Source organism: Typopeltis vanoorti, chromosome 7 (assembly GCF_054136105.1).
Source record: "Typopeltis vanoorti isolate ZY-2024b chromosome 7, IOZ_Tvanoo_1.0, whole genome shotgun sequence".
Classification (NCBI taxonomy): Eukaryota; Metazoa; Arthropoda; class Arachnida; order Uropygi; family Thelyphonidae; genus Typopeltis; species Typopeltis vanoorti.
Genome location: NC_143555.1, coordinates 44,871,657 through 44,896,128, shown reverse-complemented (window position 1 = coordinate 44,896,128; position 24,472 = coordinate 44,871,657). Strand labels below are relative to the sequence as shown.

The window sequence follows — 24,472 nt, the reverse complement described above, 5'->3', positions numbered from 1 at the left end:
TTCAAAAAAATACTAAGTAATTGTGAAAATCTCAATTAATCATGTGAGATTTTGTTAGGTTTATGTTTTACGGTACTATATAAATATATATATACTATGTGTACTTATTTGTTTGTATTTATTAACATAATCGTAAGAGTTTTTAATGGCACTTGTGACAGCCAAGACCACTCACAAGAATAAAAAAGAATAATTTTTATTATTGCAAATATTTTGACCAAACGGCCATCATCAGTTCACTAGCTGAGGCGTATCAGTTCTAGCTTCACCTTGTGATTTACTGATACAGTAATAATCTTTATTATGTCATAAGTGCCATTAAAAACTAACAATTATAAAGTTGCCTGACTGCTGAAATTTTCAGATTTTCATTTTTGATTTTTATACTGCACATATTTTAGCAAAGATTTTAGGTAAGCAATATAAATTAAGCCATCATAACATTACTTCTGGATTATCATTTTTATAAATTTCATGCTCTTCTAGTCCCCTTTTTGTCATTTATCTCCATTATTGTCTGCATTTGTAGTTTTCATGTCATTTATGTGTGCTTAATTGTTATGGTTATTGTCAATCCACTGTGTTCTCATATAAATCCACTATTTCCTTATTACATAGGAATGGAGTGAGGAGGAATCTATCTTTTCCACTTCAAAATTCACTATAACATACCTTGTACTGTTTATAATGAACTATTTCTCTTGTCCCTAGGAATTCACTCATAAATGAAATTAAATAGTCAACAGGGAATATAATTTATATTGAATTTAAAATTAAGTATATTTCAAAATAAATAAATTTATATGTATGCAAAACTATATTTGGTAGATGGCAAACAGAATCTACTTTGGATTAAATGGAATACTGAATTATACATTTACTCTACATAACACACTTGAAAGGAGCTTTCATTAGGAAAGTTTCATATCCATCCACATTTGTTCCAATTTGCATAACAAAGTTTCATGCAATATCTTGTCAAATGGAAAAATCCAGCAGTATCATCATGTAGCCATTCGCTTTATCCAACTCAGTCATCACTATTATGAAAGAAAGAGCAAATTATTACTATGACATGACCTACCCTTCACAATGAAATGTTCCCAATCGGTGTATCATTCTTATCCACTCATTTCTGATTTCTGTCTATGACCAACTTTCCCCATACTTTTTTACCAACACTCCTGAGATACTGACTGGTATATAAAGGAAACAATTTTGCCCTCCATTCACTTCCTTGGAACTTTGCCAGAGCTAACATTTAAGTCAAACAGCCTAGTGTTATCACTAATACACAGTATCAGCCTAGTCCAAGGCAATAGCAATTCTTTGCACATTCTTGTGATATGCATGCTGATATTCAATCGAATCCCATGGCTATATTTATCCTCACTTGGATAATAAATCCTTGTAATATGATCACTCAGTAACTCTACAATTTTGTTTGCTTCTATCACACTGCTATCATCAGCACTCAAAATTATCCTTCCATAGTAATTCTAGTAATTTTCTTTTTACTTATCACATAGTGAAACAACTCTGAAATTTCCTTCATTTCACCAGTTTGATATATACTGATAAAGTGGTCATTCAATAATTCCACTATCTTTTGCAACAATCACTCTGCTGTCAGCATCAACCTGCCATAATTATTCTTCCTCTTGCCTGCCATAAAGCGGAAGAATTCCCATGAATTAACCTTGGCCTGACCAGACAATCTCCTCTCATACTCATCTTTTCCTTCTTTACCATACTTATCATTTTCCTATCCTGAAATTTATACTCTTCATGTATTTGATTACCACTAACTGTCTTGTACCTCCTTCATAACCCTTTCTTTTCCAAGAGAGCTTTCTTAATTTCACTGTTCATCCATTTCACTCCTACTCTATTAATTTGCCTAACCTTTGGAATGCAATTATACATTGCTTGTGTGAGAAACTGCCTTATGAATTTCCATGCACTATCAACATCTTTTCTGCACATCTCATCTATCCAATATATGATGCTAGATGACGAGAGCTTCCCATAATCATCCATTTTATAATTCCACATATATCCTTTTTTGGGAGTAACCTTTTCTTGTTTCACCACTTCAAAAACAAGTTACAGCACTATATATCGTTATGGAAAGTTGAGTCTAGCAGACCATGCCTTGAATACCATTTCACACAGATCAATTGGAAGAAAACAAAATCCTACACAAAATCAACAGAAGCTTTAAAACATACTCCAAACCTCAACAAGTATGGCTGTATAAATTTGGGAGACAGTCATTTTAAGATCTAATGAATATTTGTTTTCTCTCTTTTTCCAACATAGATGGAAAATAGAACATGCCTAATTAGAACTTTAGCTCCTTGTGTTATCAGTTACGATTTTTTTTTTTTTAAACTAGCCTCACTGTTATACCAAATTGTTGTTGTTTTGCATACTATGACAAACTGCTTTTGTGCTCTGAAGATGTTGGATATAATAACCAGCGAAATATCAGCAAATAAGTTAATAAATATTATTTTCTTATTATATTTCTTATATTTTTGTATTGTCATCAATATCATGAAAATAAATAACAGCAGAGTTAATCCTCATTAACAACTACATCTTGTGAAGTTATCACTGAAGCCAAAACACTCAAGTCTCTAGTTGCTTTGGTCACACTTCTTAAAATATTTATCCCTCAAAAATTCCTATATAAAATTTCTGCGGGATAAAACAGAATATAGGAATGTTAAAGATACCAAGCAATTTTAAACCTGGTTTTACTCCATTTGGCTCTCATGGCTCTCACTCTCAAATACATTTCCTACATATCTGTTTACCAATCTTGCTTTCCTTTCAATATTTTTCAACCTTTGTGGTGAAACCATCTCATAGATACTGCACTAAACAAAATTTCAACCATTCAAACTCCCAGGCATGCTGGGAGTTTGAATATGTGATTTTCTTGGCATGTATTCTTGCCATGCGGATAATATCTAATATAAAATATATAAGTTTTTCTTAACATCTTTAGATGTTAAGAAAAACTTATATATTTTATGTGTTATTATATTTAGATGTTAAGAAAAAACTGATAGCATAGATAGTCCCACATATAAACTGGCCTGGCATTTAGCTAAGTCGCTTGCCCCTCTTACTGGCAACTCCTCTACTTTTGTAAAAAATTCAATCCATTTCAAAACACTGGTTAAAAATCTAATCCTGAAAGATTCAGACATAATGGTTAGTTTTGATGTCACCTCCTTATTTACCAATGTACCACTTATAGACACTCTTGATTTAATCAAGTCTAAATTTCCCCCAGATATTTTTGAATTATTTCAATTTACCATGAATGCAGGTTACTTTACATGGGGGTGGGAATTCTACAAACAGATTAATGGTACTGCTATGGGTTCCCCCCCCCTCTCTCCCCCGTTAGCAAATTTTTACATGGAACACTTTGAAAACAAAGTACTTACCACAGCTACATACAAGCCACAAGTGTTTTTGCGCTATGTAGATGATGTGTTTGCCATCTGGCCCCATGGACAAGACACTTTGGATGCTTTTGTCACCTACCTAAACAGCCAACACCCCAAAATTCACTTCACAGTAGAAAAAGAATCAAATAACTGTTTACCATTTCTCGACACATTAGTCACCTGCCTTTCAGATGGATCACTATCTTTTTCTATTTACAGAAAGCCTACATACACAGGAAGATACCTACATAAACAATCACATCATCATCCAGTCCAACAGTACAGCATTTTAAAAACACTTACACACAGAGCCAGAGCCATTTGTTCTAACGATACAGCTCTGGCCTATGAACTCCAGTACCTGCACGATACGTTCTTAGCCAACGGCTACAATCCCTACAAAATAGATAAAATACTACGTAGGCCCATTACTCTGCCCTCCCCTAATACACAAGAATACAACACAACCATTTCTATTCCCTATACAGAGGTACATCGGAAAAGATAGCCAAAGTATTGTTGAAACATGGCCTTCGCACCACCTTCAAACCTCATGTCAAGCTGGCAACTCTGATCCACTTGCCTAAGGATAAACTTCACCCTTTAACACACCCAGGAGTGTATGAAGTTCCATGTGACTGTGACTTGGCCTATTATGGGCAAACAGAAAGATCAGTGAACATCCGCCTGGAAGAACATGAAAGATACATTCGCTACTATTACTATGGCAAGTCGGGACTGGCAGACCACGCTTTGGACACTCTTTCACACAGGATTAGATGGAGGAAAACGAATGTGCTATTTAGGAGTCGTTATAGATCTGAAAGATTCTTTTTTGAGTCAACAATGGCTTTGAAGAATTCTCCCAACCATATGGTTGCATTAATTTGCCAAAAATTGGGAGACGGTTATCCTAAGAAAAATTCCTGGATAACTGCTGTTTTTTTTTTTTTTTTTTTTTTTTTTCGTTAGAGGGAGCCAAAAATAGGACTTTAGATCTTTTGTCTTTTGCAATATTGTTGTTTCACTCACTCACTGTCGCGTTTACATGTGTGTTGTGCTCTGATGATGCTGAGTTGAAAATCAACGAAATATAAGCGTTAATAAAACATCTTTGTTGATAAAAGTGTTTGTGGTGTTGTTAATACCGTGAAGAATAAGTCATGAATAACCATCAACACCTAAGCTTATTTGTTAGATCGTTAGTAGGGGGTATATGTAAGTTCAGTTCACTTAAACCTTGGTATTATCCAGGTCTACCTACTCACTGATGAGACCTCAATAAAGGTCGAAACTGGTCTGGGTAGTGACCTCTCCTCATAATGTAAAACAGTAATACATCTCCTAGGAGCTGCGTTTTACATTATGAGAAAATATTAAGAATAGTGATGGATCTTGCTCCACCTTTGCTCCGATTTGCCCTAGTGTTGTACCACCCAGGTATTGACTTACATTATGAGACACTTGGACTTACACTTGGACTCGCCGATAGTTCTTCGGCATGAAACTCTTAGATTTCGATCTCTGAGTTTTGTATCCGGTTTTAAAAATAATGAGGGATTTATTATCCCCTTAATGCTCTTGGCTCTTTAAATTAATTTATTATTTAGAACCTCCACATAGTAAAGACTCATCATGGAAGTTCCATCTTAGACAACACTAAATGTCATGCCACTCCTTAAACTCATTGGGCATTCACAATAATCCAAATGGTGTCTGATCAGGGCATTATACAATGAAATCCCCACCCTCTGTTGGTCAGCACCCTTCTCAGTATTGCAAAAATCCTCTGGCTTGCCTTCGCCACTTTCATGATGCTCCCTAAACTTAAGTTTCTATTGATTATCGTCCAAGATCCTGTGCTTAATCCACTTCCTCTAGTACAGTTCCACCAACAGAGAGTTAAGCCTTCAATCGATGAATCCCAAACTTCCAGACCTTACATTTAGTTGAATTAAAGTGACACCCCCATTCATTTGACACCTGTCCAACTTATTGAAATTCTCCTGAAGGGCTACCACATCTGCACAGTTAGTGAATATCTGCCTGCAATTTACTGAAAATATCAATGATATACCGATTAAACAATAAAAATCCCAGTACCGAGTTGCTCTTTGGCTACCCACTTATAACTTTCTGCTTCCTTGATATTACTCCCTTGTACACAACACTGATATCGATCAGAATGCCAATCCCCAATCCAGTTCACTAGCCTGACATCTAAATCAATATGCATAATCAAATTCCTGATATGTATCCTCAGATGATGTACAGCATATTATGATAATACTACACGAAAAAAATTACATCATTATTAACTTCCTATTGACAACTTTCCTCCAAATTAATCTGTTATCTGTCAAGACTCCAATATTATTAGATCTTATATTTCTTTCTTACCTTAGGTGGAAGATGAATGTCATTGCCCAGTGTGAGACCACTACCCCACTTATCAGAGGCCTGAAGTGGCTTGAAAAAGTTCCATGGTTGGTCTCTAGATTTTACATAGTCTGGGTTTTCAGACTATGTAAAAAATAAGTGAAAAATATAAGAAATATATAAAATTGATAAAAAGTAGAAAAAACAAATAACCTTTTGCGGGTGGGAGCAACATAAAAACGAAATATGCACTTTTGATATGCAAATTCTATATAAATCTGCTTAGATCTTGGTGTTCCTCTAGGTCTTATTCCTGCTATCTAAGCAAAGAACAGTTGTTTTGCTCATCTTTCCTCTCATATTTTATTTAAGTGGCCATACAAACCTGTGATTAGCTCATTTAGCATTCAGGAATACAGATGTATATTAGCAGTTATTAATGCCATCTGTTCACTTAACTAATCTTTATCAGAACTATCATACCTGCAGTTTCCAGTCGCTGATCAAGTGTTTTATTTCTAACCTAGCTCTCATATCTAAGAATTAAAATCAATTTGAACGTCGTCTTTTTAGTGCTTTGACTCATTTTTCTCCTATTCCATATAAATTTATTCAGTTGACTTTATATAGGTACTATGAGAGCTCTACCCAATCATTTGGAATCCGTCCCTCAGAACAATGCAGTGCAGCCACTGTAAGACTTTTATATCTCCATACTTGAGCATTTCTCCTTGAATATCTTCTACTTCACTGTCTTTCCACATTTCAAGCTTTTGGTGGCATTTTCTATTTCAAATATGGATATGTATTTCCTCATTGCATGCCTGTTGAATGTTTTCTACCACTGTGTTGTCACTTGTTTCATTCAGCAATCTTTTGAATAATTATTCCATACATCAAGGACTTCTTTATCTTCAGTTTTTATGCCACCTTTATCATCTCTGGGTTTTTTTGGGTTTTTTTTTTTTTTTTTTTTTTTTTACAGTACTCCCTCGATTTCTGAATTTTTTCAATAGCCCACAGAATATTTTGTTATTACCTTCCTGATATTTAGTTTCTATGTTACTAAAATCTTCCCATGCTTTGTTTTCTTACATTTTGCTCTGTATTCTCTAAAATCACAAAACTTACTTGCCATAAACTTTCAATATGCTTTTTTTTTTCCCCTTAATTACTTCTTTAATTCCTGAATGGAGTTCTGATTTTTTTATACTTGCAGACAGCCTCACCACATACCTCTGTGGCTGAATCATTTAAATATTTTCTTCAGGATTTGCCACTAAATCTCTAAGGTTGCTTTTACATTTCCTTGAATAATGTTTGTGTGTTTTAGTCTACAGTTCACCTCTGAAAGATGCTCAACTTTGATTTGTTTTAAAACTTTCTTACACACTCTTCTTTTAAATATGAAATTCAATTTTATCCTGCCCAACACTAAATGGTGATCATTTCTAATTTCGAATCCTCCAGATAATCTAGTGTTCTCAACTAGTAGAAAACGTTGCTTTCATTAATAACAGTAAATGAGATTTTTCTTATTTCTTGCATCATCTATGTGAATTTGTGCACATTTTTATGTTTTGTAACATGGTATTCAGTAATAACTAGTCCATGTCCTGATCAGAAATCTAGCAGGTACTTATCCTTATTATTAGGTTTGCTCTTTTCTCCAATTGTCCTAGAACATATCTATATAGAACTTCTAATAAGAAAGCAATGGTGCATTCTGCACCAATATGATATAACTTACATATCTGCTTATCATGTGGCATCCTGTCAAATGCTTTTGTGAAATTCAAAAGTGCATATGCATTTTCCTTATCAACTGCTCATTATGTGTAAGTAAAATCAGATTTATAAAACAAGAGTGCCCTTAACAAATCTATGAAGACACTCACAGATACCATTACCCTCATCTTCCCAATGATGTATATGATCTTTCACTAATTTCTCCAAAATCTTAACTACGGAAGAAATACAAACTGGTCTATAGTTTGATTTACTTGGTTTGATAATACTTGGGCTCCTTTTCCCACAGTTACACTCCAATAAACAGCCAAGGCAAGGAAACTGTCAGTTCTTTAGCACATTCTCTTAAAACATGTGAAATTCCATTTGATCTCACTCCTTTATTGACATTCAAAGTGCTAAGTATTTGAAACATGCTCTCCTTATGCACTTCTAAATCTTGGATCCTCCCCATGCCTCCAGTAACAAAACTTATGTTTCCAGAATGAAATAACCAAATAAGATGATCATTTAATTATTCTATTATGTTCTGCACCAGTCACTCTGCTCCCATTTTTGTCCAACATTATCATTCTTCCACATACATAAATACATCTCTCCTCTTACTGCCAGTAAGAGGAGAGATGTCTTTATACTCCCACCTAACAAAAGAATTCTTTTGACTTTTCCTTGGATTTCAGGGCTAATATTTTAATTGCTATAATGACACTGTCTTTCATTCTTCCAGGCAAGCACTACTGGCATTCTATTTTGCACTCACATGCATCACTGAATCTTCATACCATCACACCTCTAACTGCTCCATTCCTTCTTTCCTTGCTCACCTGCATCCCTCACTCACTCTCTCTCTCTCTATCTCTCCTTGCACTCCCACTTACCTGCCTTCCTGTCATCTCTCTATCCCTAGTTCCTGCACTATCTTTGCCTTTCATCAATTAAATTTCCTAGTCTCTTCTTTCACAATTCAGAATCCAATCTTCATACATTCCACCACTTCTTTCAGAAATTATGTTTGTAGAGAGAGAGAGAGAGAGAGAATCTATTCTCTCACCAATTACCCATCCAGTCATAACTATCATTGAAATCTACTACTACTTCTCTCTCTTTCACGTTATCTCACTTGCTACATAATATTGACTTTCTGACCTTTGATCACACACTAGTCTCTCTCTCTGTCGATATTCAATTTCTGACACACCACTACTAAAGTCAATTATGCTAATATCTATGTTGCCAAGCTTATCCCATTTCCTACATTTTATGTAGACACATTTCCTAGTCTCTTATGTGCCATATTCTTAAATGCCAAGAAGCAAACATGCTGAAAGCATCGCATGCCAAAAAATCTTATAGTATATTGTGTAAAATATAATCCTTAAACTGTGGTGGGCTGGGTGATAACATGCAATAAACTGAATTATGGCAGCCACCATTATTGATATGTAGCACAAAGGACAATGACAAGATCTAAAAATAAAATGATAAATAACAAAAACCACAAAATGTAATCTGTCCACAGGTTTTATTTACAAAGTAGGATGCAATGCTTCCTACTTCCTCCATCTCAAAATTTGAAAAAAAATATTTTACTAAAATATCTTTCAGCACTGCTCAAAATAGAGTCCTTTCATGAATTAGGTTCTAGTTTCACTGAAATATTTTGAAAGTTAGCATCAACAAAACAGAAATAAATTAATATCCCTTCATTGTAATGTATTGATATTTTGACTTAGATATATGTTTTCTTAAGAAGAGTGTATACATCTCAGAAGAAACCCCTACTTGAGATGTGACTTCAGAGTAAAATCAGAGAAAGAGATTATATAAATAATTATATCAACGTGGAAAGCCTGTGAGCATTAACATATATTATATGAAATATTCTGGTCCACAGTAATTATTACTTTGAAAGATTATTAAATGAGATAAGTAGTGACTTATTTATTTCATGTGCAAACTACAGAAAATGTAAGAGCATACATATAAATGATTAAAAGCAAACATTTAAAGAAATAGATGTTAAAAGAATAGGGATTAAAAGCATACATTAAAAGACAAAATGCCACTTGCATAAAATATTATGCGAAAACATAAAATGCCAAATTTTACTCACTCAGGGAAAAATATACTTTAAATACTTCTCACGTACATATATTATTACTGTCTATTAGGCAGCATTGCAGAATATGTTCCATGGTTTGTGTTTCATCACATGAGCGGCTGTCGTTGTCTGTGTAGCCCCCATCTGACCATATTCTGCTTTGATCTGCCCATTCCGGAACGAAGTCTATTCAATGTCTTCCATCTGCCAGTCTAGATGTGAGCCAGAAGGAAGAGATTTTTTACGTTCAGAGCTCTGGAGATTGTTCTTGACACATTGTTGACCTTGTAGCTTTTATGGAATCAACCAACGGTTCCACTGAGTGAATAAAACTTTTCCTTAATCTTTAATCTTAGCCTCTTATATACTGCAACATGTCCATACAAAGGATGCTGTTCATCATTTTGTTGTTTCTGCTCATATCTACTCTGTGTAGTCCTTTTGATGTGAGGAGGTGCAATACCAGACAGTGAGTATAAATGGTCAATTTTTGTAGGCTTAAGGCAGCCAGTAATCTGCCAACATGTTTCATTAAGAACCGTCTCAATAATTTTGAAATGTGATGATCTTTCCCAAATAGAGCTAGCATACTCGGCTGTCGAAAAGCAAAGTACCAGTGCAGAGATGCACAGTACTTGTGGACTTGCACCCCACCAAGATGATGTTAGTCACCGCAGAATATTATTACATGTTTGAGTTTTAGCTGCTGTCTTCTCTATGTGTTGCTTGTAATTTAAGGTCCTATCTGGTGTAACACCTAGGTAAGGTGGATTTGGATAATTGACCAATTTCACACCATTCCATTCTATATTCAACTCTCCTCACCTCCCTATTATTGAGATGGAAAACACACATTTGATTATTACTGGGATTTGGTTTCAGTCGGTTTTCCTTATAGTAAACTGTAAGGGTTTCTAGTGTGAGCTACTTCTCAATGTCATCAAAGGATTTTGATTGATAAGCTATTGCCTAGTCATCTGCATATAAAAAAGGATCTTGACTGTAGGTTTATAGGTTGGTCATTAGTATATATATATTAAAGAGGAGGGGAGATAGCACACTTCCCTGAGGTAGACCATTTTTCTGGATACACCATCTGCTCTTTTTTCCTTGAAAATCAACAAAGCGTCTCCTGCTGAACAGCAGCAACCTAATATCTCCACTAACTGATATAGTACGCCCATACTTTGTAAAGCTTAGCTTGGATTTCTGCCAAGAATAGTAGATTCATGCTGAAGGGGAGAAAGAAATGAAAGGTTGTAACGAACCAGTTGCCAACATGTGAAATCATGTGCTTTCTTGTCTATCTTGTCTGTATGTAGTAGTTTAAAAACTACAATGTTTTTAAACTCGTAAAAGAAAAGCTCAATTTTCTGACCTGTAATAATAAACAAACTCATCCCAGAAATGGAATGATTACCCTATTATTGGAATGGATTCTCCTTTTTGTGACATGTGCAGAAGTGTCGAAGGGTCTCGAATCTGTGGGCATACTATAGCTGTTTGTCATGCTGTAAATTTTGGCTATAAGCTTTCTAAGATTTAGTGTGTCATATGCTGCTGTCAAATCTATAAATACAGCTCCTGTTGCTAACCCCCATTCAAAGTCATCCTCAAATAAACTGTGTTAAGTTTAATACTTGTCCAGTGCATGATCTTCCTTGTCTAAATCATGCCTGTTCTTTTATCAGCACTTTCTCTATTTCTGAACTTAGTCTGTTCTGATTAACCTCTCATACAGCTTCAGTGTTGAGCATAAGAGAGCCTGTAGCTCTTTGGATCCTCAGAAGGTTCACCCGGTTTCAGGATAGGTATCACTTTTTGTTTGCCTCCATATGCTGGGTATTTTAGCAAATTTCCAACAAAAGTTGAAAAATTCTAACAGCCACTCCATTGTCTTTTCTATGAGATTCCTCAATATCTAATTTCTGATATCATCTAAACCAGCAGCTTTTCCTGCTTTTAAGACTTTTAGAGCATTTTCTAGGTCCTCTTTAATAAATGGTGCTTCAAAGAGATTATTTTCTAAATCACTAACTTTTTTAATGCAATCTTTAGGTATTTTTCCTTCCGTACTTGGTTTACCATTCAGAGATAGCTGAGTTGCAATTTGGTTTGCATTTATATTAATTTTGGTTGCTGTTGTTTGAGGGGTCACCAGATAATTTTTTTAGTAAGAGCCAGGTTTTCCTGCTACTATGTTTCATATCTAAGTTTTTAAATTTCTCTGCCCATTGTCGACTTCTTTTTTCAGACAGTGCTGTTATAAGTCCCTCTCCTGTGTCAATTGTTTCTGATGAAAATGGATCTTTATCATATAGGTCACAATATCTTTCATATATTTCCACGTTCTGTTCTGTAACCTGGAATATAATATGTTCTACAATCTCTTGGGATGTGCCTGGTAGCAGACCATCTAATAGCTTTGATGAACTTTGCATTATTTTCTGGTCTGGGTGAAATGTTGGACAAGTTTATGTCTAATTCTCTTGAGAACTGTTCCCAGTTAACTTTTTGTTTTTAAAATTAAAGCATCTTCTAAGTGGTATCTCATTAAGTCAAACTGGTGGGAAAACTTGCAGATTATTGGTTTATGTTGTGAACTTGGGATTGGTGCAAGTATTTGTTTAGTGCATAGATTAGCTATTCTATTCAAGCTCTTTTCCATCTTCCACTGTTAAATGATGATGGCATTAGGATTGTGTATAAGACTCATTTGATTACTTTCAGCCCACTGTTCAACTAATTCTACATGCTGATTTGTTTCACTATAATCCCACTGTGTGCTATGACTATTAAAGTTGCCTATAATAATAGCGGATTTCTTTTGTGTTAAATACTGGGACATTTCAAAAGCAAAGTTTATAGTAGGTAGTTTATATACTGAGAAAACACCGATGTTACCCAGATCTATTCCAAGGAATTCTATGTTATTTTGGCTTGTGGCTAGGCATTCTGTAACCTGGAGTTCCTGCCCAGTGAAAGTAGCACTTCCATATTTTTCATGTGGTATTGCTTTTATGAGCTTCATTCCAGCAATTTTAGGTCTGGCTTCTTGAGGTCCTTTGTGTGTCTCCTGTAGACATAAAATATCACATTTTTGTTCTTTACACATTTTTGCAAAAAGATCTTTTACAGAGGAGAGGCCCACTATATTGTGTGAGATGATTGTCAGGGTCAGTTCCCATAAGGGCCATTGAGTTTTAGTAATTGTCTCTCTGATAAAGAGGATGCTAGTAGCACTATAAAACTGTAGAAAACTATAGAAGACTGTACTATGCTATACTGTATATCGTTGGCAGCAGAATTCATGGCTTATAAACAAGCTGACAGGGGGATGAGACGTGAACACTTCTACTATGCAGTAGTGACTGAACATACTTAACAGCAAGAGCAGCAAGGTCATCAGAGAGAGAGAGAGAGAGAGAAAAAAAAAAAAGTGTGGAAAGGAAGTTGGTGTACCTAACATTTGACCAGAAATGCTTAAATATGGAGGTAGAAAAGGAGGTAAAATAGTGGTTTAACTGCATAAATCAATGGATCAATCAAAAAGTCAATTATAAATGATAGAGTAGAGTCCTTAAAGCATGCATCTCCAAATGGGAAAATAAAACTGAATGGAAGAATCAGAAGAGAATTTTCTCTGAGAGTTCCACGTAAGATTCATGCAAGTATGCTTGAGAAGAGGCTAGGAAAAACTGATGAAAAGCAACTTTGAAAACAAGCTAGATAGAGGTAAAAATAGAGGTAATTAGGATCAACTTTCACTTGAAGACACACAGTTGAGAAATCACAGTGATATAAAGGATCTATATTCAAGTTTCAGAAAGTCCCAAGAGAAAAGAGGTTCAAACAGTGGTTCATATGAAATAAACAGAATATTATACAAAGCAATAGTCTTAAGTTGTAGGTCAGCAGTTAAAATTGATGGTGGTACAGGATGATGGTTTGAAGTAAAATCAGGTAGAAGAAAAGATGCATGCTATTGCCATTTTTTATTATCTATACAGAGCATTAATATTAAGGAAAGTGGGATTACATGTGATATCAAATTTGTAGATGTACAACCCAGCTCTTCTTTAAGTAGATTAGGTTATACTCCTAGATACATCTTCTATAAGTCTTCAGTATTCTTTACAATTATATAACAGCTGAAACAAATTTGGCATGAAAATAAGCAAAAGATAAACTACGAAAAACAGATAGGAACATAAACAGCAACTGCATTCTCAGTGGAGAACTTAAAGCAGTAAAATATTTCAACTATTTAGACCCAATTAGTCAAGATGGCAAATTAAATATGGAAATAGACAAAAATATGCAAATTTGGTGTAAAAGTCAACTGAATAAATTTATATGGAATAAGAGAAATTTGAAAAATCCTTCTAGTAGCAGTATATAAGAGAGTGTTCAAACCAATTTCAACTTATTAATCTGAAAGTTGGGTTAGAAAATAAAAACAGCTGATAAAACACCAGAGACCAAATACACAAGTTCTAAAAAAATTCAGGGGAGTGAACAGATGGCATCAAAGGCAGAATCATTAAAAATTGAGATACTGAAAAAGAATTTGACATTATTAGTGCACAGGAATGTGTGAGCAGAGCTAATCCAAGGTAGTATAGCAATACAGCAGTGAGAGAGGAAAGGTTAACAAAACAGGTGTTTGATAGGATGGTAGGTAAAAAAAAAAAAAAAAAAAAACTCTCAAGGAAGACAAGGAACTCAGAGACCAGATGCAGTTAGAAGTGCAATAAGAGACAAGAAAATGAGATCTGACAATCCTGGTAAATAAGACTAATTTGGAAGAAAACTGTTGAAGAAAATTAGTAATAATGTAAATGTAATCATATAGTACTATTATTATTCCTGACACCTCCAAAGAGTCTGAAGACTCATCGCGGGAGGACACCTACAACTGTCTCAACCACTACACCAAACCTCTACTACGAATCATCTCCATCAATGCCATCTACCGCCCACCTCCACCACCACCACCACCACTAGTATTTTTTGTCTGTAAATTGTGTGTTCTGAAGGGCCGATTTGTCTGTATGCGGGATGAAAAACCAGAGTTTCCAGGAGTAAAAAACCCTGCTATCCATTATTAGTAGCATTCTGATATGTATCCTGATAGCAAACATCAAGAATTTGATGATATTTACACCTTAAAAATATAATAAGAAATAATCCAACACACTCATCAAAAGGTTCATTTGCAATAGCATCCTTAATGATTTCATTCCTTATTCACAGAAACTACATCTAATTCCATTCCTTTTTTTTTTTTTTTTTTAACTATGCAGTACAACAGAAAGTTTATAAGGCATTTATCAGAAATACATATTTACAGGAATTAATAATAATTTTATTTTTGTAAATATTATGAGCTAAAATTTACAGGCCTTGATCAGTGTATAATCATATTCACAAGGTGAAGCAAGAACAATGAAACCAATCATGTTTTACAGATCTGAAACAGCAATGAAGTGGGGGTATTATTATTATAAAGGCACCTCCATGGAGTCCGAAGACTCATTGCAGAGGACCCAATCTATCTACACAATCTATCATACCTCTCCTTGAACCCATTAACAGACAAAGCACTCACAACAGACTCTGGCAACCCATTCCATTCATTCACCACACTCTCCAAGCAAAAAATCTAGTCTTCACACCCCTAATGATCACACCTTTATTTAACTTCCAGGGATGACCCTAAAAGTTCAATGCCAGTTCCAGTCCCTCTAGCCAAGTGCTGAAACATTTTCTCTGCATCTATCCTATAAAACCCTTTAAGCAACTTAAATGTTTCTATCATATACCCTCTTTTTCTCCTATCAACAAACTTCTGCAATCCACACACCTTCAATCTATCCTCACAGGGAACATTCCACAGGTCACTCACCTCTGAATCCTCTCCACTGCTTCCTTATCCCCCAAGGAAACCCAGGTGACCAGACTTCAGCACAGTAATTCTGATGTGAGTGATCAAAGCCTTATAAAGAGGAATGACAACTTCCTTATCTCTACTTGTTAATGTGTTCTTTAATAGCCAAGTAATCTTATGGGCTACCTTAGCAATCTTAACAATATGTCTTCTAAACTCTGTCTACTACCACCACCCCTAAATCTCTATCTTCATCATTTCCTGGAGTACAGTTCCATCAATGTGGTACACAGTTTGTAATCTATTTATCCCAAAATGCATAACTTTGACATTTCTCCACATTAAATTGACATCCATTATCTTTTGCCCATATTGACAGCCTATTTAAATGATCCTGCAAGTTCACCATACTATTGTCTTGATTAACTATTACTCTACCTAATTTCACATCATCAGCAAGCAAGTGAATAGTTCCCTTCAGGATATTTCCAATAACATTTATGTACAAATTACATAGCAATGGTCCCAGCACCACTGAATCTTGTGACACACCACCAGTCACCTGTTTTCGCCTCAATTCTGCTCCTCCATACACCACTTTTTGGTATCTGTCCAGCAGCCACCCTCTTATCCATTTAACCAGTGTCATATCCATCCCATTAGAGTTACAAAATAAAATGAAATTAAAAGATAAAACTAAAATTAAAATAAAGGAGAGGGGAAAGTCAATGTCCACTTTAAGTTGTGAAAGGACAGATTTTTCAGAAATATGGTGGGTGATGTAAGACTAGCTATTTTCTGCAGCTATTTACTGACTGAATGTTCTATTCATCCAAAGTATGAGAAGAGACAATCACAGTGAAATTGGTGAACACCAAGAAGGGAGAGAAAAGCCTATTTATCTTTTGAGGACAGCAAATAGGAAGAAAGTCAGTTAACAGGGAAGAATGTAAGGACTAAACTATCTATCTTTTTTCAGGTTACAACTGCTTCAGAGATACCTGCAATGTGTATGGAAATTGGAACTTGCTGTGCAGGTTCAATCATGCTGTGTAGCATGACCGGAACAGACAACATGTGCTCTATTAAGTAAAGATTTGATGATTCCTATTTTTCATATACAGCTCACTATATGAGCTTTAACATACAGCTCATATAGTGAACTGTATGTTACAAAATTATGTACCATAATTTTGTAACATACAAAATTATATTACATAATTTTATATGTAACAGTCAGGAAAGGAGGTTGTTTAAGCATGCTAATTTTCCATATGTTTCTTTTTCTATAGTGAAGCTGATGCATGAGTACAAATAGCTTGCACCTGTTTAATAACTAATATTTGCATAAAAATATTTGCAACAATAAAATGATTGTTTTGTATGTGTTTCTAAGAATCGTTACTATGTCACAGGTGCCATTAAAAGCTTACATTTGTAAGACTATTAATCTACATTTAAAAAAAAAAAAAAAAAAAAAAAAAAACAGCCCAATTTAAAACAGCTCTGAGATTACTTTACAATTTTAAAAATCCCCCCTGCCAAAAAATCAACAAATCTGAACAAAATCTGTTTTCATGAGTGTGTATATACCCTATTAGATGTTTTGTCAAATCATTCATATAAGAATGCATTCTTACTTTACAGATTTTGTAAAGTAATAATAACAACTGATAGCAACAGAAGTCTGTCACAAATGAATAAAAATGTTTATTGCTTTTACCTTTTCTGAAACATTTTCTGCCCCATTAATGAGAATAATGCAATGCTTAAGAAAAACAAAAAAAGGACATTGACGATATCTGGAAGGGTTCGTCTAATATTTCTGAATGCTCGCCGCACCTGGAAGATAAAGATTCATATAACCAGTATACATCTATTAAGATATTGAAATTAAATTATTCTGAATATAATATAAAAAATGTAAAAGTATATGTTACCTTTTTTATGAAATTGTATGCAAATATCAATTTCTAATAAGCAGTTGTTTATGCGATCTGATGTGACACCAATATATTACATGCTCAGTTGGTGACCTTAAATAGGCAAGTGTAAAGAATACAAGACTAAAGCAGGAATATATATTAAAAAATAAAAAAAATCAGTGTCAGTGGAAATAAGCTGTCTTCACATAGCCAACCAGTAAAGCTAAAAATTTAAAATTCCTAATTAAAATTTAGAGAGAATACTGACAAAAAAATATACCTTTCCTGATGGATAAGATATGCGAAGTCTTCAAAACTAAACAACGATTTTTTTTCTCACATTCATTTATTTAATATTGAAGTTAATAATTGGATGAAAATAGTATTGGGTATCTACTTGGATACTGAACGGACGAGGATGGGCTGGCAATTTGGGATTTAGCCGACCAAATTGTATTCTTATTGGTTAAACCAAAATATAGAATGATGGTACAACATGACAAAATTTCATGCCGGCTGGGGCGTCGCCCGGTTAAACAAGGCCCCCGTTGTTTTCGCCAGGGAACCAGGGCGAACAGCGAAAAGTCAGCTACTGGAACAAATCTGAAAATAAACCCCAACTCAACATCACCAGAGTTGAAGATCGGTACTATCAACATAAGAAGCCTGAATGACAAAGAAATGGAGCTAGCTGAGGAATTAGATAAGTACCAGATCGACATAATAGGGGTGACTGAAACAAAAAAGACCAAAACTGGTGAGATCTTTCTGAGCAACAAATACAAAATGTTATATTCAGGCAATGACAATCAAGGAAAAGAAGGAGTAGCCATAGTATTCAACACAAAATACGAGGCTAATCTTCTTGAATGGCAGTCAGTCTCAAGTAGAGTAATGTGGGCAAATACGAGAATGGGGAACTGGACAATGAGACTTATTTGTGCCTATGGTCCCACAGAAGGTTCTACTAAGGTAGAAGTGGAGGAATTTTTTGAGGCTTTAGAAAAAGCAACTGACATAATGAAAAATGAAAAGTTGGTCCTTGTTGGGGATCTAAATAGCAGAGTAGGAAATGATTGTGAGACATACAAAAATATTTTGGGAAAATTTGGAGAAAAGTGCAAAGCTAATAATAATGGCAATTATCTGTTGGATTTCTGCTCAGGACATGGACTGGTTATTACTAACACCATGTTCCAACATAAAAATGTGCACAAATTCACATGGAGAGAAGAGGCAAGGAATAAGAAAAGTCTCATTGACTATGTTATTGTTGATAGTGATGTTTTCTCCCTGGTGCAGGACACCAGAGTGTACAGAGGATTTGAAATTGGAAGTGATCACTATTTAGTCTTGAGCAGGATAAAATTTAATTTCATATTGAAAAGAATAACGTGTAAGAAAGTTTTAAAGCGAATAAAAGTTGAGCAGCTCTCAGATGTGAGCTGTAGACTAAAATACACAAAGATTATTGAAGAAAAAATGAAAGAGTTTGAGAACAGGAATCAAACTTTGGAGATTCAGTGGCAAACTCTGAAGAAAACATTGATTGATTCAGCCAGAGAGGCATGTGGTGAAGTTGTCTGTAAGGATAAAAAAATCAGAACTCCCTGGTGGACACAGGAAGTTAAAGAGGCAGTGAAGGAAAAGAAGAAAGCATACCAAAAGTTCCTGTCAAATAAGTCAGCTTGTGCTCTTAGAGAATATAGAGACAAATGCAAGAATGCTAAACACTGTGTAAAACTAGCTAAACAAAAGTCATGGGAGGACTTTGGCAAGAATATAGAAAATAAATATCAAGAAGGTGGCAAAATATTCTGGAGGTTGTTGAAGAAGCTTAAGAATGGAGGAAAGAGTGCTATAAAAGGAATTAGAGATGATAAAGGTGACATGAAAACGGGAGAAAAAGATATCCTTGAAGTATGGAGTAATTACTTTGAAAAACTGCTAAATGAAACAAGCAGTGATGTCAGCACAGTGGTAAAAGACATTGACCAGGCATGCAGTCATATCCATATCCATATTTGAAGTAGAAAAAGCCATCAAAGGCTTGAAATGTGGAAAGGCAGCAGGAGTAGATGATATTCGACCAGAAATGCTGAAGTATGGTGGTATAAGAGTCTTACAGTGGCTGCACTGCATAGTTCAGAAAACCTGGACAGAGGGACGAATTCCCGATGATTGGAGTAGAGCTCTCATAGTACCCATATATAAAAAGGGAAATAAAACTGAATGTGAGAATTACAGAGGTATTTCCCTACTGAGTGTTCCTGGCAAGATCTATGCAAGTATACTTGAGAAACGGTTGAGAAGAATTGTGGAAGAAAAGCTTGGTGAAGAACAAGCTGGATTCAGGCCAAATAGAGGCTGTCAGGATCAGATCTTCACTTTACGACAAATAGTCGAGAAAGCATGGGAATATAACAAAGATCTGTATTTAAGTTTTGTCGATCTGGAAAAGGCATATGACAAGGTGCCAAGAGAGAAGCTATTCAATACGCTGCAGTTATAAGGTGTCAATGGGGCATTATATCAAGCAATACTTAGTCTTTATTTGAGTTGTAAGTCAGCAGTTAGAATTGAAGGAAGTACAGGAAGATGGTTTAATGTTAAATCTGGTGTGAGACAAGGATGTACATTATCCCCTCTGTTATTCATTATCTATATGGATCACATTATGAAGGAAAGTGGTATTAAACATGATATCAAAATTGGAGATGTTAATGTCAGCTCTTTGCTTTATGCAGATGATGTTATACTTCTAAATAAATCTGCTACAAGTCTGCAAGATTCTCTGACTAAATTGAACAGCTGTTGTAATAGATATGGCATGAAGGTCAGCAATAAAAAGACAAAGACAATGAAAATAGGCAGAATCATTGAAAATGTCAACTGTGTTGTGAATGGAGAACCTGTGGAACAAGTAAAACATTTCAGCTATTTAGGCACAATTTTTAGTGAAGATGGTAAATTAAATATAGAAATAGACAACAGAATCAGCAAAGCTGGTATGGTGGGAAGTCAATTGAATAAATTCATATGGAATAAGAGAGAAATTAGTCGGAACACTAAATTAGCTGTATACAAGACAGTGTTCAAACCAGTTTTAACTTATGGATCCGAGAGCTGGGTCAGAAGTGAAACACTTGACCAAAGACTAGAGACCACAGATATGAGAGTCCTGAGAAAGATTATAGGCATGAACAGATGGCATCAATGGCAGTATCATATTAAAAACAAGGATATTAGGAAAGAACTTGGCATTGTCAGCATCCAGGAATGCGTTAGCAGAGCTAATCTCAGGTGGTATGGTCACTTAAACAGAATGGGCGAGGAAAGATTAGCAAAACAAGTGTTCTCTGCCAGGTTGGCAGCAAAACGACCCAGATGAAGACCAAGATATAGGTGGATTGATACGGTACAAAGTGCCTTAGACGATAGAAATATAAGATCTGATAATGTTGGAGTGATGACAAGTAACAGGCTGATTTGGAGTAAAATTGTAGATAGGAAATTAATAATGATGTAATTTTTTTTTTCATGTAGTACTGTCATATCCTGTACACCCCTTGAGGGTACATGGCAGGAATTTGATGATGATGATGAAAATGTGCAAAGTGAAGTACCAATACATTTACAATATTAGCAAAGTGGGGGGGGGGGGGAAACTGTAGTATACATAATAGGCCAACAGTAATAATGCTGGCAGTTTCTATTTTCAGCCTATTATTCAATTCATTACTAATAAATAAAAATGTAAAAAGCCTTGAAAACTGAAAACTATACGAGTTCTGTAAATTAAGGATCAAAGAAAAATCACAATAACTCAAAAACTGTATGATGAATTTTTATACAAATTAGTGAAAAGCAGTCTGACATATGAAAGAAACACCTACAAAAATAGTAAATAACTATTTTAATTCAATAACAAATGAGTACATGAAGACAATGGTCAAAAAAACAAGATTAGATTGTTCGAGTGCCTCAGTAAGGAATGTGGTCAAAGCTCACAACAATGCAGTGCTCACAATGAGGTTGCATACTATTAAATGGATAAGAATCCTATATTGTTATATAGCCAGTAAGTGAAACTCAAGATAGATAACAACGATCTATGAGTTTCGATGCCGAAAAACTATCGGCGAAGGAAATTCATAGCAAAGGTGGAGCAAGCTCCCTCACAATTCTTGATATTCTCTCATAATGTAAAACACAGCTCCTAGGAGATGTAATACTGTCATTACATTATGAGGGGAGGTCACTACCCAGACCAGTTTCAACCTTTTTTGAGGTCTCATCAGTGAGTAGGTAGATCTGGAAAATATCAAAGCTTAGTGAAAAGAACTTACGTACCTTCACTATACGAATGCCATAAAGGTGTGCTTGTATTTTGTAATTAAAATAAAAAGCCAAAAGGCTAGTTTTCTGGCAATTGAATAGATATTAAATGGATAAGAATCCTATATTGTTATATAGCCAGTAAGTGAAACTCAAGATCGATGACTACGATCTATGAGTTTCAATGCCGAAAAACTATCAGCGAAGGCAATTTTTCAATGCCGAAAAAATAATGATTTTTTCGGCATTGAAAAATCATTATTTTTTCGGCATTGAAAAAATTTTGTAATTTTGTAATCATTAATTACAAAATACAAGCACACCTTTATGGCATTCGTATAGTGAAGGTATGTAAGTTCTTTTCACTAAGCTTTGATATTTTCCAGGTCTACCTACTCACTGATGAGACCTCAAAAAAGGTTGAAACCAGTCTGGGTAGTGACCTCCCCTCATAATGTAATGACAGTATTACATCTCCTAGGAGCTGTGTTTTACATTATGAGAGAATATCAAGAATAGTGAGGGAGCTTGCTCCACCTTTGCTTCGAATTACCTTCACCGATGTTGCATACTGTTTATAATGGTATATCTAGGAACTCAGTTGGCAATAACCAGTGCACCTGCAAAACTCTCACAAGTCCCTCAAGGTGTTTTTTTTTGGGGGGTGGGGGGGGAGAACTGATAGCAACGCCTACTTAGAACATCCAAACATACTCAATAGGATTAAGGTCAGGACAGCTAGCAGACCAGTGTATGCATACAATAGTCCCTTCTTAAAGTTTGGTCCACAAACTTAGCTTGGCAAGGATTAGCATTATTGTCTTGTAGTATAAATGTCTTCCCTATTATGCCCACATATGAACATAAGGTCCTGGACCTTATCTCTAAGATACAGCATTCATGGTTCTGCTAGAAAACACATATGGGTTTGGTGCATCCACCCAACGAGATGCCTCCCCAAACCATAAGTGTCCCTTTCACAGACAGAGGAATGATAACACATTACTGGTTCTCTCCAGATCAGAACATACATAGCATCGCTTTGTAGAGAAAGAACTAGGAACGCATTATTATCCCTATAATATCCGTGAAAGGAACACTTATGGTAGTTTGATGATTTGGGAAGACATCTTATTGAGTGGATGCAGCAACCTGTATATGTATCCTAGCAGAACAATGAATGCTATAACTTACAGAAATGAGGTCCAGGACTCCATGTTCATCCATATGCAGCTGCAATAGCAGAGACACTTATCCAGCAAGACAATAATGCTTGTGCTCATCAAGCTAAGCTCACATCTTTAAGAAGAGATATGAGCTTATCATTAATCTTTAAGAAGAGACTACTGTACATATAAACTTGCCAGCCAGTTCTCCTGATCTTAATCCTGTTGAAAAATATCTGGGATGTTCTAGATAGATGTGTTGCTGTCAGCACTCCTCACTAAATCCTTGAGGGACTTAGGAGTGCCTTACAGGAGCTATGGTTGTTACCAATTAAGCTTCTGGATTAGATAATTATGAAATTATCTGGATATAAACATTATGAAACATCACTGTTAGTACTGTACTGCTGTGAATGTGACCACATTCCTTATCGAGGCACTTTGAAAATCTAAATTTTTACCCATTTGTTATTGAATTAAACTATTCTTTAAATTTTTGTGGGTGTTTCTTTCTCATTTCCTAGGATACGACTTTTCTCTGAATTGTATAAAATTTAATCATACAGTTTTTTGAAATATTGTGATTTTCCTCATTTTGTTCCTTAATTTAGGGCAATAGTGAATGCAGATGTCAAAATTTTGTAGGATGATTCAGATAGATTGGAGGTATGGGCTAAGGAGAATGGATGTCAATTTAATGTGGCAAAATGTAAGGTTATGCATTTTGGGGTCAAAAAGATTAGCAGCAGTATAATTGTTGGAACTGTACTCCAGGAGATTGATGAGGCCAGGGACTTCGGAGTGTTGGTGGATAGGAAATTGAAGTTTAGGGGGCACATCGCAAAAGTGGCTAAATCAGCTCATCAAATCACTTGGATGCTGGAGAATACTTTGACGAGCAGAGATAAGCAAGTTATTGTTCCTCTGTATCGAGCCTTGATAAGACCCCATCTTGATTAATGTGCCCAGATCTGGTCACCTAGGTTTCTTCTTGATGGGGAGGCAGTTGAGAGGATCCAGAGGCGAATGACCAAGATAATAGCAGGTCTATGGAATGAACCTTATGAAAACAGGTTGAAGATTTGGGGGTTGATTGGTTGATATTGGAAAAGGGGAGATATGATTGAGACATTCGAATTGCTGAAGGGTTTCGATAGGATTAATTCAGAGGATATTTTTGAGAACAAGACTGGTGGTGGGAGGACTAGGGTACATCCGTGGAAGCTGGGCAAGAGTGTGGTTAGTAAGGGAGTTAGAGCTGGGTTTTTTACTTTTAGAGTGGTGAATGAGTGGAATAAGCTGCCGGAGTCTGTTGTGGGTGCTATGACAGTGAATGAGGTCAAGGCAAAGTATGATAGATACTGTGTGAATATCGAATAGTTGTGATGGACATGATGTTTAGGGCCTCCCTCGATAAGGACTCCTTGGAGTTGCCCATAATAATAATAATAATAATA

The 24,472-nt window shown here is 35.4% G+C and overlaps 1 protein-coding gene across 2 annotated transcripts in view; it reads right to left on the bottom strand.

The window, feature by feature from the left end:
• Positions 1–24,472, bottom strand: part of LOC150104641 (two pore channel protein 2-like) — a 480,610-nt gene that overhangs the window by 329,337 nt on the left and 126,801 nt on the right. For both annotated transcript variants that reach the window (XM_090395240.1, XM_090395242.1), the window contains exon 5: positions 17,310–17,428. In XM_090395240.1, coding sequence (XP_090251366.1) covers positions 17,310–17,428 — 119 coding nt within the window. The remainder of the gene's footprint in view (positions 1–17,309; positions 17,429–24,472) is intronic.